The 21,024-nt window shown below is 41.6% G+C and overlaps 1 protein-coding gene across 1 annotated transcript in view; it reads left to right on the top strand.

The window, feature by feature from the left end:
• Positions 1-9,118: 9,118 nt before the first annotated feature.
• The window catches only part of LOC124788575 (histone-lysine N-methyltransferase Suv4-20), a 39,917-nt gene continuing 28,011 nt past the window's right edge, over positions 9,119-21,024 (top strand). The window contains 4 exon segments of the mRNA XM_047255846.1: positions 9,119-9,418; positions 10,596-10,753; positions 11,770-11,935; positions 12,014-12,126. Coding sequence (XP_047111802.1) covers positions 10,605-10,753; positions 11,770-11,935; positions 12,014-12,126 — 428 coding nt within the window. The 5' untranslated portion in view covers positions 9,119-9,418; positions 10,596-10,604.

Here is a 21,024-nt window from a genome sequence, read left to right as displayed (position 1 = left end):
TTGATTTTAACTAATCTTTTTGGAAAGCAGATTTCCAAATTTGTCGTGAAAAGAGAGGAGAAAACATTGTATGCAGCATCTGTATCAGTTAAAAATAAATGTTTATCAAGGAGCTTTTTTTTTTTTTCTTAAAAAAAAAAAAAAGTTGGGGTGGGTTGTCTCATATTCAGGGTTGTCTTATAATTGGGTAAACACAGTATTTATCATTTAACTGAAATTTAATGGATTATTTTTAATAGACATGTAGAGGAGTGTCAGTTACAACTGTTGCACAGAAAAATATTATTAGAATCAAGAATAAAATTATTGAGCTGTCAGGAATGGCATCCAAATGTAGCATGCTCACCTGGTATGCAATGGTTGCATAATGAGTATAAAGATTCGGGGGCACTGGAACATAAAACAGCAAGGAGTGAATTGCTACAGACTGTGCAAGGGACAGTGTCTGAAATAGCTGATTCAGCATTGTGACATCATTGCAAAGGTGGCCTAATGATAGTCTTTTAACCGGAGGTGATAAGTAAATGCACCTAAGGACCACTCAAGAACACCTTAAAGTAAACATTAGTCCAGCAGAGAATGCTGATAGGCTTAACAAACTGGGGCACATTTGATCTTCTGTATGGGGGAATCATGTCATCTACTACTATTAAGCTCTCCCCTTCTTTCCATTCAGTGCGCAGAGTCTGATCATTCCATCTATATCAGTGATACCAATGGAAGGCCAGCCCCATTAATTGCAGGATGACCTGTCGACATACAATGAATTGCTGCCAGCTGCTGCTAGATTGGATTAGATTCTGTTTTCGTTCCATATACACAGTTGTTGTTGTTGTGGTCTTCACTCCTGAGACTGGTTTGATGCAGCTCTCCATGCTACTCTATCCTGTGCAAGCTGCTTCATCTCCCAGTACCTAATGCGGCCTACATCCTTCTGAATCTGCTTAGTGTATTCATCTCTTGGTCTCCCTCTACGATTTTTACCCTCCACGCTGCCCTCCAATACTAAATTGGCGATCCCTTAATGCCTCAGAACATGTCCTACCAACCGATCCCTTCTTCTAGTCAAGTTGTGCCACAAACTCCCCTCTAGTAATACACAGTAATGAGGTGATTCTCATGGTTGTGGAACAAGCCAGAAAGGATAACATAAAAAACATAAAACATTTGAGTATAATACTCACTACCCTGATTATTTGTCAGGAGATTGTCAAAATAGAGGAATACATTACAGTAAACTGGGACTGATAATGTTTACCAAATTAATACACTGTCAGAATGAAACATAGTTATGCACTTTCAATAAATTTTTCATACACATAATATTTAATCCTGACTGTTGTGACAAATTGCTGTCAAAACTGAAATCTAACAGATATTTTTACTGAATCTGGTCTAACAGTCCTTGTTAAGACATTCATCTATAGAACAGGAGTTGGCTATCAAAAAGTCTTTCAGGCTCTGTTTAAACTGTGATTTATCTGAAACCAAGTTTTTAATGACTGCTGGCAATTTATTGAAAATGTGTGTTCCTGAATGCTGGATTACTTTTTGGACCAAGGTACATGATTTTAGGTCTTTATGGAAATTGTTCTTATTCCTAGTATTGATACTATGTATTGAGCTATTGGTTGAAAATAAATACCTCCAAAAAACAATTGGTTTACAAACCACTGATTCAAGTGCTCTTTCCTCAAAATCTTCCATAAAAGAGTTAGCCACCAGAGGAGACAGAGGGCTGCCCATGGTGACACCATCAGACTGTTCAAAATATTCATGGTTAAACATAAAATAAGTTGAGGAAAGAGCATGTCAAAACAAAGTAGTGATGTCCGATTCAAACTGTTGGCCAATTAGCATCAAGGAATCCACAAGAGGTATTTTTATGAAAAGGAAAACTACATCAAAACTCACTAGATAATCTGAACTACTTAAGTGGAAAGCCCCCGGTCTGCTGGAGATACGTCGGTGATATTTTCATAGTGTGGCCCCATGGAGAAGAAAATTTAATGGGGTCTTTTCATCATCTTAACTCCATCCATGAGAATATTCAATTTACTATGGAACTAGAGAAAGATGGTTGCCTTCCATTCCTGGATGTTTTGGTTAAACGGAAGAGTAATGGCTCGGTGGGACATTCTGTTTATCATAAGCCCACTCACACTAATTTGTACTGGAATTCTTCACATTGCCATCACCCATCCCAAACCATGAGTGTACTTAAAACCCTTGTGCACAGGGCACATATGGTGTCAGATGCAGAGAATTTGCCTAAGGAACTTGCACATTTAAGGACGGTGTTCAGAGACAATGGATACTCAACCCGGCAAATTAACAGGGCCTTCTCAGCTAAAGCGAGGAACCGGGAAGTGAATAAAGAGGAAAACGCGCCAGCCAAGCCCCTAGCTTTTCTTCCCTTCATTGGAACTATCTCCTTCAAAATAGCGAGGATTCTTAATAATTTTCATGTGAAAGTGGTTTTTCGTCCACCTTCTAAGATTTTGGATTTGATGGGAGCGGTGAAGGATGATTTGCTACTGCGGAAGGCAGGAATTTACAAAATAATGTGGCAATGTGGTATGGCCAATATAGGACAGACAACACGTACGGTAGAAGAGCGTTGTACAGAACATCAATGTTGCACTCACCTACTGCAACAAAGTAAGTCTGCAGTTGCAGAACATTGTATTTCCAACAGACATTCAATGGAGTATGACAAAACTTCGATTTTGGCCACAGCAACAACGTTTTGGGACTCCGTTATCAAAGAATCTGTTGAAATATGCATCTCAGAAAAATCTAATGAACCGTGACACTGGTTACCAACTGAATAATGCGAGGAATCCTGTCATCTCCAAAATTTGCTTGAGATGAAGATGTCAGAAGACTTTGATAGCTGTGGCCAGCAACAATACTGACAGCAGTGGAGTCTCCCACCTGTGAGGGCACTGTCGCTGGGCAGTGTGGTCCTTCTGTCTTTGCGACTTCAACGCCTGTGCGGCAATACCATCAGCGCACTATATAAGTTGGAATGGAGAACGTCTTTGTCAGTCCTTGTTCAGCTCGCCTGAAGACGGCTGGCAGTTATCTAGCTGAAATATCATGGAATGTAGTTTACGATGAGCGGCTGAAAGCCTGAAATCTCTTTGAACAGTTGATTCACTGGGAAAATTTCAAATTTTACAACAATACAAGCCCCTGACTACCAATCTATTCTGTGAAAACCACGTATCAATAGCACTTCCATTTCTGCTATATTTGCAGTGCATGTTTTAGTTGATTCACCCTATGTACAAGTACATGAACACTATACAGTGATAGGATGCAACACACCATGAGTAATTCCTGTGCGAAATAATGGGCATTTGTCACAAGGAGACATTTCAACTTTTATTTGTAACTTTGGAGTACATCCCTCACATTTTTAGTTCTCCTGGAATAACAGTGAAAGGGGAACCCTGCTATACAATGTTCACGAAAGATTATCCAAGGGCAAATCATTTTTCTCCATTCTAGCATTCACTGAGTAGCTGCTGCAGTTTCTTTAGAGATACAGATACTATGTTTTAGTGTCATTGACAGTGGAGATTATTCTTACAGTTTTCATCTATCTTCAGCCTTAAGAATTTCAAACGTTTGACTTCACTGAATATCCTTTAATAATAAAATTTTGTGTTTACAGGACATCAGTATCAGAAACTGCTTACACTCTGTTTTGCAGCAGTTAAAAGTCACAGCTAGCCACAAGCTGGAAACTTGTACTAGTCTATTTTCTAACCATTTGTATGACAGTACACATCCTTATTGAAATTTATGACTCTGTAAAACAAGAAATTTTTTGTCCATCTGTATGGTTATGTTCTTCTTGTATCAGTCATCTAAGGACCACACTATACTTTTTCTTAAATTTACTTCAGTATTCTCATGTTCGTTGCCTGTGCTGTTCCTTCCTTGCTTTAGTCGACATTTGGCCAGCTATAGCTTTGGATTTTCATGGAAATCAAAGTGTTATTGGAGTTTACTTGTGAACAGAATGCATGTTTGGTCTTTTGCTACCTCGGTGAACCATAACTCCTTTGTTTTGTTGCTGAGAAAGTAGCAGAAGATTTGACTGCTCAACCTGGCAGCAGTAAGATGAGCAATATGGGCAACAGAGAAAACTCCTCATCCTTCGAATAGTATCTGTGATCTTTCCTACATGTGCATAAAGTTCATGGTTGTGTTGTGCTCTGAAATCACCCTTTTACTTGACTGGAACTAGTCTTGACTTCAAGATCTGTTTTACCTTTATTTCTAATTTCTTGATCAGACCTTTCCTATTCATTACAGGACATTTTATGGCATACTAAGCTTCGAGTCACTTTACAGTGCAGTAATGTCATACCTTGTTATTAATGGACATTGGTTTCTTCTTGTTGACAGTTTTATTTAGTTGATATGTTGTTTCCATTTTCCTGATTTGTGATGCAAAGGCTTCTTTCTCAGAGGTGTTTGACTCCATCCACTCTCCTAGGTATTTAAAGTTCTCTATCTATTGGTTACGAACTCTAGATTAAAACTGAAGAAACTGCAAAAAGGTGGGAATTTAAGGAGATGGGATCTGGATAAACTGAAAGAACCAGAGGTTGTACAGAGTTTCAGGGAGAGCATAAGGGAACAATTGACAGGAATGGGGGAAAGAAATACAGTAGAAGAAGAATGGGTAGCTCTGAGGGATGAAGTAGTGAAGGCAGCAGAGGATCAAGTAGGTAAAAAGATGAGAGCTAGTAGAAATCCTTGGGTAATAGAAGAAATATTGAATTTAATTAATGAAAGGAGAAAATAAAAAAATGCAGTAAATGGAGCAGGCAAAAAGGAATACAAACGTCTCAAAAATGAGATTGACAGGAAGTGCAAAATGGCTAAGCAGGGATGGCAGAGGACAAATGTAAGGATGTAGAGGCTTATCTCACTAGGGGTAAGATAGATACTGCATACAGGAAAATTAAAGAGACCTTTCGAGAACAGAGAACCACTTGTATGAATATCAAGAGCTCAGATGGAAACCCAGTTCTAAGCAAAGAAGGGAAAGCAGAAAGGTGGAAAGAGTATATAGAGGGTCTATACAAGGGCGATGTACTTGAGGACAATATTATGGAAATGGAAGAGGATGTAGATGAAGATGAAATGGGAGATCCGATACTGCGTGAAGAGTTTGACAGAACACTGAAAGACTTGAGTCGAAACAAGGCCCCGGGAGTAGACAACATTCCATTAGAACTACTGACAACCTTGGGAGAGCCAGTCCTGACAAAACTCTACCATCTGGTGAGCAAAATGTATGAGACAGGCGAAATACCCTCAGACTTCAAGAAGAATATAATAATTCCAATCCCAAAGAAAGCAGGTGTTGACAGATGTGAAAATTACCGAACTATCAGTTTAATAAGTCACAGCTGCAAAATACTAACGCAAATTCTTTACAGATGAATGGAAAAACTGGTAGAAGCCAACCTCGGGGAAGATAAGTTTGGATTCCGTAGAAATATTGGAACACGTGAGGCAATACTGACCTTACGACTTATCTTAGAAGAAAGATTAAGGAAAGGCAAACCTACGTTTCTAGCATTTTTAGACTTACAGAAAGCTTTTGTCAATGCTGACTGAAAAACTCTCTTTCAAATTCTTAAGGTGGCAGAGGTAAAATACAGGGAGCAAAAGGCTATTTACAATTTGTACAGAAACCAGATGGCAGTTATAAGGATTGAGGGGCACAAAATGGAAGTTGGGAAGGGAGTGAGACAGGGTTGTAGCCTCTCCCCGATGTTATCCAATCTGTATATGGAGCAAGCAGTAAAGGAAACAAAAGAAAAATTCAGAGTAGGTATTAAAATCCATGGAGAAGAAATAATAACTTTAAGGTTTGCCGATGACGTTGTAATTCTGTCAGAGACAGCAAAGGACTTGGAAGAGCAGTTGAATGGAATGGACAGTGTCTTGAAAGGAGGATATAAGATGAACATCAACAAAAGCAAAATGAGGATAATGGGATTTTGGTCGAATTAAATCAGGTGATGCTGAGGGAATTAGATTAGGAAATGAGACACTTAAATTAGTAAAGGAGTTTTGCTATTTGGGGAGCAAAATAACTGATGATGGTCGAAGTAAAGAGGATTTAAAATGTAGACTGGCAATGGCAAGGAAAGCGTTTCTGAAGAAGAGGAATTTGTTAACATCGAGTATAGATGTAAGTGTCAGGAAGTCGTTTCTGAAAGTATTTGTATTTAGTGTAGCCATGTATGAAGTGAAACATGGACGATAAATAGTTTGGACAAGAAGAGCATAGAAGCTTTCGAAATGTGGTGCTACAGAAGAATGCTGAAGATTATATGGGTAGATCACATAACTAATAAGGAGGTATTGAATAGAATTGGGGAGGAGTTTGTGGCACAACTTGACAAGAAGACGGGACCGGTTGGTAGGGCATGTTGTGATTCATTCAGGGATCACCAATTTAGTATTGGAGGGCAGCATGGAGGGTAAAAATCGTAGAGGGAGACCAAGAGATGAATACACTAAGCAGATTCAGGAGGTTGTAGGTTGCAGTAAGTACTGGGAGATGAAGAAGTTCGAACAGGATAGAGTAGCATGGAGAACTGCATCAAACCAGTCTCAGGACTGAAGACCACAACAACAACACATCTGTTTGATTTCCTACCCTTTTGCCTCTAGTGCTCTGGGAGCAGATCTGATAATGTTAGAAATTTGGTATTCTCAAAGAAGGTCTGGCATCCTGCCTTTGCTGCTCACGCCTTCAATTTATTTATTTGTACTGCAGATATGTCTAGTGAACCAGAAAAAAATTGGAAGTTCATCTGCTACAGCTAGACAATTATCTGAAAAGTTCATATTTCTATAGCTAAGCCCGACCCCATTTCTTACACCTTTGTTTCTAATTCCCTTCCACCATTTGCTGATAGCTTTCTTGAGTGCAAAGTGGATGAGACAATCTTCTTGCCTGACTCTCATCCTGATTATAAAAGCATCTGTAATTTCATCCATAAATTTGACTTTGGATCTGATGTCTGTAAGAGTCTGTTGGATAACAGACATTTCTTTGAGAATATTCGTTCAGTCACATAAACCATAAGCCTTTTTCAAATCAAGAGATGTCACTATGACTTCGTTACTTATGCGCTTCAGGTAAGGGAGAACTTGTTTAAGATTTATGATTTGTTCAGTACACAAACATCCTTTCCTGACCCCTCCTTGGCAATCACCCAATTGCGAGTCCATTTACTTATCTGTCCTAGTCTGAGGCTATTGTACGTTATTAAGAGAAGAAAGATGACATGATAATTGTTTACATTCAGTCTGTCACCCTTCTTGTGAAGTGGGTGGATCAATGTGGAGAACTGCTGACATGGGTGTTCTTGTTTCCCAGATGTGGATTATCTCAGTTCATCAGCCCTCTTTTCTTCTGCATTCTTTCACAGCAATTTTCAAATCTTCCCCTGGTGCCTTATTTTTCTTTTGTGAAAGAATGAGTTGTCCAAGATCTCTTGTGGGAAATAGTGAACCAGGATGGAACGGTGTGCTGTTTCTGAACTTGAAACTGGATTTTGGGCCCTCAAAATTAAGCAAGAATTTGAAATAATTTACCAGGATATGACAGTTGTTCTTACCGTACACAACTTAGGGCCTCTTAAGTACAGACATGAGAGACTGCACTTGCAGAGAGTTTATTTGAAAGTGTTGCAGAAGTCTCAGATGAGTCTGTCTTGAAGTCTCCCTAAATGTGAACGAAGAGGTTCTTGTCAAAAGCACATTTTACCCTGCAGATAGTTTTTGTAGTATTTTTCTCGGGTCCAGGAGTTTTGTACAGTTATCTTAAGTTCCATTTCTGTCACTTAAGCTGCTTTTGCCTCAAAACATCTATAACACCACGTCTAAAATGTTCTGTTTCTCTTCTTCCTCTGTTTTACCACAGTCAATCATTCACTCTCAGAAACTACTTCCTCGAGGCTCAATTGAAATGCTGAGCATATCAAGAAGCATTTAACAAAGGTGTCCCATTTTTTTCACCATCAACTTTTTCTTATTCCCTTTCGCTCCCCAGAATCACTATCCCATCCCCTCCATTAAAGTTATGCAAATCTGAGCCTCCTTTCTATATTGCCCCAATTGTTTAATATGCTTCTGATAAATAATAATTCAGGTTCCGTGACTAGGTTTCTATGCACTAATAAAAGTAGCAGTAATCACGAGCCTTCAGTTTCCTATCAAGCTGGATTTCTTTTCTTGATATGATTTAGTGCATATGTCATACACAAAAAGTTTAGTAGAAAAATGGGTAACCACTACGTTTGTTTGGTGATCGCTTAACTGGGAACAATGGAGTGTAAAGTCGTAAGACATTATGGCAGGAATCATGCAAAACAGAAGATGCCGACTAAATTAACTGGGGCAATCTCGTAGAGAACTGGCCAGGGTGTTTTTGGTTATATAAATCTCACGGCTGAGTATCAATTACAGTTGAAGCACAACTTTACAGTGTGAAACACAACTTACATAAGCCTAAGTACTGTAATAGCAGGTTGATCGGATACAAAAAATGTAATACGAATAAAATATGAGACCAAGTACACATACGAATGAGATACTAGGCCCACCTACATGAAGGCGTTTATAGAGATCTGTTAAAACATCAAATGTAGTCTGCACGGAAATATGTATGAAAAGCAGGGAGTTATAAAATGTATTCGTTGTCTTCACTTAGATCCCAACGACTCGAAAACTACACTTTTCCCAATGGTACCGAGTCCCAGTATAATTTTTTTAAATCCCGTCATTTACATTCTCTCTCTCCTGCCCTGAATCCTTTTGCACTGTTTTTTTTTTTTATTATTTAACGATCCTTTGCAATTTTCTTTTCCAATACTTATTTTACTCCTGGGAAATGATCAAATATTATATCTCCTATCGTCCATTCTCTAATCATCACCAGCATATTGCAAACCAACAATGTAAGCAAGCTTCACTAATATTCAAGAAGGCGATGGACACGTAAACGACAAAATAGACCTTATTGTAGTAGAACCACCGTTATACGAATTCCTCCGCGAAGTCATAAGTAGTTCCGGAGTTGGAGCAACGATTGGAATGGCAGCTAATATGTTGTTGTAGTTGACGTTTTTAAATTAGATACGAACTTTGTATTATCCTAGAAAATTAAATGGAGATTCGGTAGTATACAGTGGTGTACGTCAGCTGTAGGCGTGTATTGAGTGAATCCTTGTCTGCCATGATTGGTTCGAAGCGTCTATCGGGAAGAAGTGTACAGATTTTCGCATAATGTGCAACAGACACACCTTATGTAGTAGTTTAGTGGGGAGCTGACTGACAAACATAGTTCTGCAATATTTCTTTTTGTAATTAGGTAAGGAAATGTGTTTGAAGTACATGTTTGTCATGTGCTTGGACCCAAATTGATGCCGAACCATGCAGCTAGCCATTGAACTTTTTAACGGTTTTCGTATGAACTTCGCAATGTTTCTTTCCTCTGTCTTCAGTAAATCTAAAAATTCTGTGTTTTGGAAGTGACAACACAGTATGTGACGATATTACACTTTTGTATTTGTGGCGCATATGTGTGGAATACGTAGCATCATTCCATCGCGTATCTTTTGTGTCCATGGGGGAGTGTCGTTTGTAACAAATAGCTTCATGCGTGTCATTGAGTTTGTTTTTATAAATGTTATGCAGATACGATATAGGAAGTATCAGCTGTACATAGTATCATTACTCGTGGTGCATGGGCAACTAGAAATACTGCTGCGCCGTGTGCAGTCCTGTTAAGGCTACTCATTTTGAAATGTTGGAGAACTAGTTTGACAAATCCTAGAGTCTGCGAAAAAGAGATATGCTCATGTGTTTTACGCATCCATAATCCAAATTTTTGAAACTTCAGTTGTATAATAATAATAGTGTTTGTGATTGCCCCAATCGGCAAGGACGGTTTTGTTTATAGAAAGTTAACTACAACGCATAAAGTAACACTTATAGAATTAATTGTGCATTACGTGTCAAGAATATTTTTCGTTTCAATATTTCACATTCGGTATTTGGTTACAAATGACACGAGTTCTATGCACGCGACTCAGAACTTTTTGTACCCTACGTCTGACTCAGTTGCCGAACGCTCTTGTCATATGTTTTTAATCTGTCACATTTCTGTCATCAAGAATGACCCCATGTTCTGGCGGTGTGTAAGTGCAAGTAATCGAATTGTATTCAGTTAGGCTAAGTGAAGTGTTCTTACACCAACCTCTGCTTTTACAGCTAGTACGTAAAAAAGTTTAACTTTGTGTCATGGTTACCACTCTATCTTTTCTCGACTTTGTAACTTTAAATAGGTGTCTTGGGAAAATATTTTTTCAGTTTCATTTTTGTTTTCGTCATATTCATTTCCCTCGTTTTATTTGTAGCTATTTTAATTTCTGTGCAAACGTAGCAAGCACAATGCTCCTCAGATGCAGCAAATAATGTTGTAATGAAGTTAATTAGATGCCTTCACTGTGGTGCTGTGGAATCACTGGGACTGTTGTTTGCTTCAGTGAATCAGGATGGTTGTGGATCAGGTGCCTCGACATCTGTTTCACAAGATGCAGCCAACAGGAATGTCACCGAAAGAGCTGTCGGAGAATGACGATTTGGCGACGTCATTAGTTCTTGATCCTCATTTGGGTTTTGTTACTCACAAGATGAACATCAGGTATAGTAACTAACATGATATCTCCTCACCACCATTATGTAATGTGGGAAGCAATAGTTTTCAGTAAGGATCTCTTTAAAATAGTTATGTTCCAACAAGTTTTGAATGTAAACACTAGGTATAACAGCTGTAATTTACTTCACACCTTGCTTAATGTAATCTGCATTTGCAAATTATTGCTTGCTATTCTACAAGTGTAGGCCATATTCACTGTGAATTCGACACATTTCCTCAGGTTGTACCAGTGTAATCCTAACACTGGTTTCATCATGCTCAACCGCTGTTTATGGTGTAGTCTGTATTACTTGTTAACCACTGACAACTTTGGCACTGTGAAATTGTTCTTTTCACTGAAAAAGACAATGAGATTTGGGTATAGATATGTCAGTTGGTGGGAATACTGTGATCATATGGCAGTTTCACAGTGTAATGTGTTATTGATCTGTGCAAGAGGACTGTTGCATAGTTATCTTTAGAAATATCGCAAATTAAATGTTTGACCTAGAAACTTGTGATCATTATTTAGCTACTGCTGAAATTCAACTCTTGTTTACATTCTTTTTATGGGAGTATTTGAATAATTAGTATTTTAATCATAAAACTTTACTTATCATCTTGATGTGTAAAAGAACTGGGAAACAAAGAAGGCTGTTAGTAGAAAGGCAAAGGTTTAAATCATTAGCAACTGTGCAGCCTTAAATTTTTACTGTTCCTTTAGTTCAGTTAAAACCCATGTTGTGGCCTGTGTTGTTGTTGTTGTTGTTGTTGTTGTTGTTGGTACTACTAAAATTATTCATTGCCTTCGGAATGTGAAAAGATAAGGCATAGAAAGATGACAAAAGCTTATACTGAAAGGCTAGCTGCAATTTGTACAGTTTTGTCTTTCTTGCTTTTTACTTCAGTTCTCAGATGTAATTAACAATTCTTTTTACAAACTAAGCTATGACGGAAGGTACTGTAGATGCAGAAAACATGACCACATAAATAATACATGCATGTATTGCGTTGGTTTTCAGGTACAGACCTTTAAAAGCAAACAAAGAAGAATTGAAAGGAATCATAGAAGAGTTCATAGTGACACAAAATTATGAAAAGGCATATAATCGTTTAATATCTGGTGAATGGATGCCACGGATGACGCATTTCAAGTCGAAGCAGCAGCAACTGCGCTTAGAGGAACATGTAATATTATTGTAACAGAGTTATTTATTTTTTGTAAACCAGTTTAATGAATTAGCTAACAGACATTTTAAATTGCAGATATATCGCTATTTACGAGTCTTCGACAAAGATTCTGGTTTCATTATTGAGCCTTGTTATCGATATTCTCTTGAAGGACAGAAAGGTGCAAAGATATCGGCCACAAAAAAATGGTAAGTTTTTGTTTACGTTTATATCTTGCAGAGATCTTGTTATTCCATACCCAAAATAAACAATGTGTACAAAATTGACAGAGTAAACATAAGAGAGTTGATAGGAACCTCTGACATTGAATTATGTTATAGCTACAGGATATCTCCTATGTCCATCTATGTAAAGTATTCCGCTATGACTTTCAGATAGAATTGTTTGCACTCCTAAACCTTTATTACAGTTGGGAAAACAAATTTCCTTCAACATTAAAGAAAACATAATCATGCTTGTAGTTAATCAAATACTTGACAGTCTTGACTGAAAGCAGTTTTGTCTTGGCTGAAGCACAGTAAATAAAAATTAAATTTACTGTTGAAAGTAAAGGTTCCTAATGTTTTGTAAATAGGGTCAGTAGCTATCATTGCGTTATTAGCAACCATCTCTAATTTTACTTATTTATTTTAAATATTCCAAGTTATGGGCACATAATGTAATGGGAGGTCGTAGTGAAATACCTATAACCCACAGTTAGGTAAATAGAAAAAAAAACTGCATTTAAGAAAGTTTTTGAGGACTAGCTAACATCAGGTTAGACACTGTTTGCCACAGGAAACATAGTTTATAATACGTGGTGTGACTGTTGTAGGTCAAGCAAGTAATACTCAGCCAGTTTAGTAAGTTGAGAGACTGAATTTTTCAGTGACGAACAAGTGGCACCACGTGTGTGCATGTATCTATGTATCAAATACTGAGAGCTCCTCCCTGATGTTATGTCTCTCCTTCCATAATTTGCATGTTATAGATCTGTTTGGTTTTAATAATATGCCAACAAGTTCTTTTACCTTGACTATTGATGCTGTTGATTTTTCTTGTTCTAGTCTTAATTAGGTGTGATAAAAAAATAAGTTTTTTTTAATTTTATGAGCTTTATAAATTCGATTTTCAGTTATTTTTAAAAAAAATCTTCTTGGCACACCTGTTCCTGTTGTATATTTGCGTTTTCAGCTGTTTTGAATATTTAGTGTATTGTTGACTGTTGAAAAGGTCATAAGTGTTTTTGAGTGCTCAGCTAATTTTTACTTTAAAAAACAATGCCTCAAAGAATTTGAATTAAATTTTGCTTGAAAAATGAAGTAAAGTGTAGCACTGCATTAAAATAGTCCACAGGAGCTTTTGGTAGATCTACTATCAGTAAGACAAGAGTTTACAAGTAGTATAAACATTTCAAAAGGGGGGGGGGGGGGGAACCTTTGAGGTGACTGCCATGGAAACCCAATAGCTCATCAATTACTGACAAAAATGTCCAAAGAAGTAATGAAAATGTGTCTGGAAAATCACCAGATCATCATCAGAGAGGTTGCTGATGATGTCAGCATATCCTTTGGCTCATTCCAAGCAATTTTTTCAGCTGTTTTTGGTGTGATATGTGTTGCAGCGAAGTTTGATCCAAAGTTGTTGAATTTAGGTAAAAAATGTTGCATAGTCATTGCTCAGGAATTGCTGAATGAAGTCAACAACAAGCCAGAACTTCTAAAGAAAGTTATAACATGTGATGAAATAAGATGAACGTTGAAACCAAGGCCCAGTTGTCCCAATGAAAGCTGCCTGAGGAGCCAAGACCGAAAAAAAAAATTGAATAGTTTAATCACATTTGATGGTTATTCTCACAGTTTTCTTTGATTACAATGGGTTAGTGGATCATGAGTTCCTGCCCTATGGTTGTACTTCAATAAGGAACACTATCTAGAAGTTAGGAGCCATTTGTGCAAAACAATCTGAAGAAAACGATGAGAAGTGTGACAAAACCACTCTTGGAAATTGCATAACGATAATGCTCTCCCTGACCCCTCAGTGCTTGTTCTTGACACCCCCCCCCCCTCTTTTTTTTATATAAAAACAAAACTCATATGTTGCCTCAGGCACAGTATTAAGTGAACATGGCCACCTGTGATTTCTTTCTGTTGTTGAGGTTGAAGAAAACCCTGAAAGGATGTTGTTTTACCACCATTGATGAGATAAAAATACAATCGCTGAAGGGGCTAAAACCATAACGAGAGGTCAGTTCAAGAAAGTGCTGGCACAGGTGTATGATGCCTGAGGGGGGATGAACTATTAAAGATTTTTAAGAAAAACAAAAATTCCTTTTAGTTTCTGATCGCACTTTTATCACCCTGTCTTGTAAGTTCAATATCATTGCTATGTAATGGAAAATTTGGCAGCAACACTCAGAGTAATTATTAACAAACTTATATAGAGTCATTAATTCTTTCATAATGTATCATTGCATAACTGCTGTATTCAATAGCAGTTATGTGCAGACACAAAAAGGAGTGGACTATACAGTGGCAATATTCTTTTGATAGCATTTTTTCACGTTATAATACAGCTGTGAAGGTAAAATAACTTATCTTGTTCTGATGACAATGACACATGCCGATGACCCTCATTGATGTAGGAGCTTTACACTACGGTCACTTAGAATAATAATAAAATATCCACATGACCATTTTAAGAAAATCATCATTTTTCTTTTGCACACATTCCACTGTCCCACTCTCCACTGACCACACGTCTTTTGCTCCTTACACTGTTTGCCCTTCCTGTATTGGACACATACCCTGCCACCCACTGTACCCTTTCTTTGAGGAATACTAGTCATGCAAGGTATGCAGGAGAACTTCTGTGAATTTTGGGTTGAGAAAGAGGTACTGGTGGAAGTAAAATGGTGATTGCATGTCATGAGTTGAACATGGTTAGCTTAGTCGCCAGAGCATTAGCCTGTGAAAGACAGAAGGTTCCTGGTTAAAGAGTCTTGGTCTGGCACACACTTTCTCAATAATCCTGAAGTTGCATCTAATTTGTTGCCCACACTGTTAACTGCTAAAATGAATTTTGCATCTTAATTCCTCCAACTTTCATTTGACCATGTTTTCGTGTAAACGTAGTTATCTGCATGTAATTTGAGATATACTGAAAGGAAAATCGGAGAATAATAACCCATTGCCTAAGAAAAGATGATTTGAAGACTAGACTGTACAGGATATCATATCTGAGAATGCTATTGTGTGTTTTGAGGATGTAATGACTACGCAATGACAGACCATTCACATAATTAAGTTCCAAAATGTGTTGCTTTCCCATTGGAAATTGCAGTGGCACTGGTTTCCAAATCCTTGTAGGCTGTCAGTAAATATTTTTAGCTATTCCTGCTACTATGGCTGCGGCTGAATGCAAATTCATTTATGCATGACTTGTTCTTCCAGAAGAAAGGTTTCAGGATATGGGCGCTGTTTGGATTGTACACAGTTTTTTCATGAAAGTACTGGATGAATAAATAAGTCCTTTTCCTGCAGGACAGATGTGATGCAGAGCTTGCATCAAATTAGCTTCTTGTACAAGTTTAAGTATTTGAGGTATTTTATGTTAAACAGGTTTATGATATGTCTATAGTTATTAGTTCTATTCAAACTCTTATTATACTATTGCTAATTTCTTCTGCAGTTTTCATTTGTATTAAAAACTTGAATAGGCTACAGGAATCATTATGCTGACTGCATGAAACTTCAGGCCCATTCAAGATGTTGGTGACAAGAGCTTGCAGTGCAAACATAAACGTAGCACACAGTGTATGTTGCATCCTACACCAAATGGCAGCTCACAAGCTGTAGTCTGGCTGGGTTGAAGGTGCCACCCTGGATTATGGATACAGGCTGGCTGAACGAGATGGACCATTGATGGGCCAGCAGTCAGCAGCACAGGAACTCTGACCACTCTCTTAAACCACCTCCTCATCTGCCTCTCAACATGTCCCCTTCAAACCCTCCTTCAACCCTCCCCTCAACCTCCCCCTGTGGGTTTGGGGGTAAGAATAGGCCCGCGGTATTCCTGCCTGTCGTAAGAGGCGACTAAAAGGAGTCTCAAATGTTTCGGTCTTTATGTGATGGTTCCCTGTTGGGTTTGACCTCCTTATCTCAAAATTCTTCCGAAGAGAGCCGATTGGGGAAGGGCGCCTTACTTGGTGCATTGTGTCCATTGTGCGTTGAGACCTTTTGCCAGCTTATTCGTCATTGCATTGCAGTCCTGCCCGCTCTCCAACTCTTGGGCATGGACACGTTCCTGCGTGTATTTTCCGCCATGCACTGTGCAGTGCCACTTTCTGCACTGACAACAAACATGGACTACTTGTCACCTAATATCCAGCATGGTAGCCAGTCCATTGTGGTGGGGCCACCATGTACCCTGTTGGTTGTAGCCACCTGACAACACAGGGATCGCTCTGCTGATGCCTGCGCCAACTCCCCACGTATACCAAGGAGTAGATGCCTGTCTCCCTGGGGCATCGGGACTCTGGCAGTCTCTTAAGCGTTCTCGGACTCAATTTAATGCTCAGAAACATGATTGGAAAACGTTCCCCTCCCTGGCCACACCGTGGGAGGAGCGTAAGTCTCAGGATAGCAGTGACAGTTATTCGCCCCAGTTCCTAGTTTGTACGAGAGCTGTTGGGGAGTCTTTCATGTCCACAAAGCCTCAGTTTTTTGTAGAGCATTTAGAGGACAAATTTGGGGAGGTGGAAGGCTTGTCCAAAATGCGTTCTGGGTCAGTTTTGATAAAAACGGCATCCTCTGCCCAGTCGCGAAGGTTACTTGCTTGTGACAAGTTGGGGGATGTTAACGTTACCATCATACCACATAAGAGTTTAAATATGGTCCAGGGTATTATTTTCCATAGTGACCTACTTTTGCAGTCTGATGACGAGCTGCGCGCCAACTTAGAGCGTCGAGGTGTCCATTTCGTCTGGCGCGTCCATCGGGCTCCGAAGGATAATCATGTTGCTACCAGTGCCTTCATCTTGGCCTTCGAGGGTGATACAATACTGGAGAAGATCAAGGTGATGGTCTACCAGTGTGATGTCCCTCCCCCCATGCGGTGCTTAAAGTGCTGGAGGTTTGGCCTTATGTCTTCCCACTGTACTTCCAGCCTCACGTGTCGAGATTGCGGACGCCCATCACATCCCAATACTCCATGTGCCCCGTCTCCCATCTGTGTCAACTGTGGAGAGCATCATTCACCTTGCTCGCCAGACTGCAAGATATTACAGAAAGAGCGAAAAATCATGGAATATAATACCCTGGACCAACTGACCTATACTGAGGCTAAGAGGATATTTGAACCATTACATCCTGTGAGAATGTCATCTTCATACGCTGCTGCTACAACACCCGCGCTAGCCCCATCAGTTCAGCGAATTCCAGCCAGATCGCCGAGCCGTACAACTCCACACGCCCCCTTGCCCCTGGGGGGCACTGCCCACCCTGTTCCTTCTGCACCACCTACCTCGGATGCAACACCCCCCCCCCCCCCCCCACCCATTGGGGACGGACGCCCCCACTTCTAAGCCAGAGAAGTGACCAACTTCTTAGACTACTCTCGCTCGCAAGGGGTCCCCTTGGGTCCCTCCCTTCCCAGGTTTCCACAAGCGGGAAGGATGACGTCCGACAGTGGCATAAGTGCCCACAAACAGCTGGTCGTAGGGCTTCGCGATCCTCCTCCGTCCCGGAGGAAGACCTCTAAGGCCAAGGAACTTGCGGTGGCACACACCCCATCGCAACCTTCGAGCTCTGCGTCCGAGATGGTGGAGATCGTGGCGTCTGCTGAGGACCTCGATCTCGCCGGTCCCTCAGACACCTTGGATAGCACTTGTACAGGTGCTAAATCAATGGCAGCTGGTGACCCAGTGGCGTAATATGCCTCTCCAGTCCCTTCACACCTTTCTCAGCCATGGACAATGTCATCCTCCAGTGGAACTGCAGTGGTTTTTTCCACCAACTTGCTGATCTCCGACAACTTCTCAGACTTCACCCTTTCCTCTGCATTGCTCCTCAAGAAACTTGGCTTTTGGCAATGCGAACCCCCACCCTCCGTGGCTATTGGGGTTGTTACAGGAACCGGGAAGGTTATGAAAGGGTATCTGGTGGCGTCTGCATCTACGTCCTCCACTCCCCTCACAGCGAGTCTGTCCCTCTACAAACACCTTTAGAGGCTGTCGCTGTTCAGGTGTGGATGCCAGAGCTGTTACTGTCTGCAGTCTGTATCTTCCACCGGATGGTGATGTCCCGCAGCATGTCCTGGCTGCGCTGATAGCCGAATTGCCGCTCCCCTTTTCTCCTACTGGGTGACTTCAACGCCCATAACCCGCTGTGGTTTAGATCAGTGGCAACAGGCCGAGGCGCCACCGTTGAGCATGTATTGGCACAGCTCGAACTTTCCCTTTTAAATGATGGTGCCTTCACACATTTTAGTGTGGCTCATGGCACATACTAAGCAATCGACCTTTTGATTTGCAGCCCTAACCTCTTACCATCTGTCCAATCGAGGGTGCACAACTTTTGCGGTAGTGACCACTTTCCGATCTTTCTGTCATTGCCACAGCGTCACTCTTCTGGGCGCACCTGCAGATGGACTATGAATAAGGCTGACTGGGACTTGTTCTCCTCCGTTGTTGCTATTGAGCCTCTTTCCAATGACGCCATTGATGTGGTGGTTCACTCCGTCACCACCGGCATCATTACTGCCGCAGAATCTGCTATTCCCTGTTCTTCTGGGTCCCCTCGGTGGAGGACTGTGCCTTGGTGGTCGCTTGTGATTGCTGAGGCGATTAGAGGTCATAGGTGGGCACTCCAGCGTCACAAGTGACATCCCTCATTACCACATCTCATCGCCTTTAGACGGCTCCATGCGCGGGCCTGCTGCCTCATTTGCCAACACAAGCAGGAGTGCTGGGAACGGTATGTCTCCACCATTGGCCTCCGTACCTCTCCATCGCAGGTATGGGCCAAGATTCGGCGACTCTATGGCTACCCGACGCCCGTCAGTGTCCCTGAGCTTTCACTGAATGGAGAAGTTTGTAGTGACCCAGACACAATTTCCAACTACTGAGCAGAGCATTTTGCTCAGAGTTCCGCTTCTGCGAATTACCCACTGACTTTCTGCTCCATTAAAGAGTGGTTGGAGCGTCGGAGCCTTTCATTTCGCAAGTGCCATCCTGAATCTTACAATGTTCCATTCAGTGAGTGGGAATTCCAAAGTGCCCTAGCCGCTTGCCCTGATACAGCTTCCGGGCCAGATCACATCCACTGTCAGATGCTGAAACACCTCTCAGTGGACTGCCAGCGACGCCTCCTTGACCTTTACAACCGTATCTGGGTCGAGGGTGAGTTTCTGTCGCAATGGTGGGAAAGCATCGTTATCCCTGTTTTGAAACCTGGCAAGAACCCATTGGAGGTGGACAGCTACCACCCCATTAGCCTCACCAACGTTCTTTGCAAGTTGGTTGAATGGATGGTGAGCCGGTGGTTGAGTTGGGTACTCGAGTCCCGGGGCCTTCTGGCTCCGTCTCAGGGTGTGTTCCGTAAGGGCCGCCCTGCCGCCGACAGTCTGGTGAGCCTGGAGTCAGCCATCTGTACAGCCTTTGTCCGCTGTCAGCACCTCGTCGTTCTCTTTTTTGACACGCGGAAGGCATTCGATACGAGCATCGTACCTTCCGCGTCAAAGTTGCGGCCTCCCATAGTCTCCCCCCCCCCCCCCTCTCCCCCGAGTTCAGGAGAACGGGGTACTGCAGGGATTTGTCTTAAGTTTCTGCCTGTTTTTAATTGCAATTAATGGGCTCACTGCGGCGGTGGGTACGTCTGTCTCAGCGTCCTTTTATGCTAACGACTTCTGCCTCTACTATAGCTGCATTGGCATTGCAGCTGCTGAACGTTAGCTGCAGGGCGCTATTCGCAAGGCGCAGTTTTGGGCTGTAGCGCATGGCTTCCAGTTTTCGGCTGCCAAGACTGTGTTATGCATTTCTGCCAGCGACGCACTGTTTACCCTGAGCCACAGTTTTATCTTGACGGCGAACCTCTTGCTGGGGTGGAGACGCATCGGTTTTTGGGTGTGGTTTTTGATGCCTGGTCGACTTGGCTCCCTCATGTTCGGCAGTTTAAACAGATGTGTTGGCGGCATCTTAATGCTCTGCGATGCTTGAGCCACACCAGCTGGGGAGCCGACCGATCTACCCTCTTGCAGCTCTACCAGCCGTTAATTTGGTCCTGTCTGAATTTTGGGAGCCTGGCTTATGGTTCAGCATCGCCTTCTGTGTTGCGGGTGCTGGACTCCATTCTTCACAGCGGGATCCGACTTGCCACTGGTGATTTCTGGACCAGCCCTGTAAACAGCATACTTGTGGAGGCAGGTGTCCCTCCACTGTGGTTACGACGCCAACGTTTACTGGCCGCTTATGGTACACATGTTTGTGGCTTGCCCAGGCATCTTAATTATCGTCTCCTGTTCCCTCAGTTGGTCGTCCATCTCCCAGAATGTCGGCCCTTAGTCGGGTTGTATGATCGCGGTCCGCATCAGAGAGCTTCTCTCCGGGCTTGGGGTTTTGCCTCTTCCACCTCCTTTCCGGGCCCCTTTGCGTACACCCCCATGGTGTGTGCCTTGCCCTTGCCTTCGGTTTGAATTGGCACAGGGCCCGAAGGACTCAGTTCCTCCTGAGGCCTTCCGCTGCCGCTTACTTTCCATCCTTGCCACATATCAGGGCTATGGCATTGTTTACACTGACGATTCGATGGTTGCTGGTCGTGTCGGTTATGCTCTCACTCTAGGAGACTACTACGAACAACACTCATTGCTGCCTGGCTGCAGCGTTTTCACTGCTGAGCTGGTCGCCATCTCTCGTGTCCTAGAGTATATCCGCTCCTGCTCAGGTGAGTCCTTCGTTATCCGTAGCGACTCCCTGAGCAGTTTACGAGCTATCGACCAGTGTTTCCCTCGCTCTCATTTTTCAATGGCTATCCAGGAGTCCCTCCCTACTCTTGCCCGTTGAGACCGCTCTGTGGTCTTTGTGTGGACCCCAGGCCATGTTGGGATACCAG

The sequence above is a fragment of the Schistocerca piceifrons genome, chromosome 3 (assembly GCF_021461385.2).
Source record: "Schistocerca piceifrons isolate TAMUIC-IGC-003096 chromosome 3, iqSchPice1.1, whole genome shotgun sequence".
In the NCBI taxonomy this organism is placed as follows: Eukaryota; Metazoa; Arthropoda; class Insecta; order Orthoptera; family Acrididae; genus Schistocerca; species Schistocerca piceifrons.
This window is presented reverse-complemented; position numbering and strand designations above follow the sequence as displayed.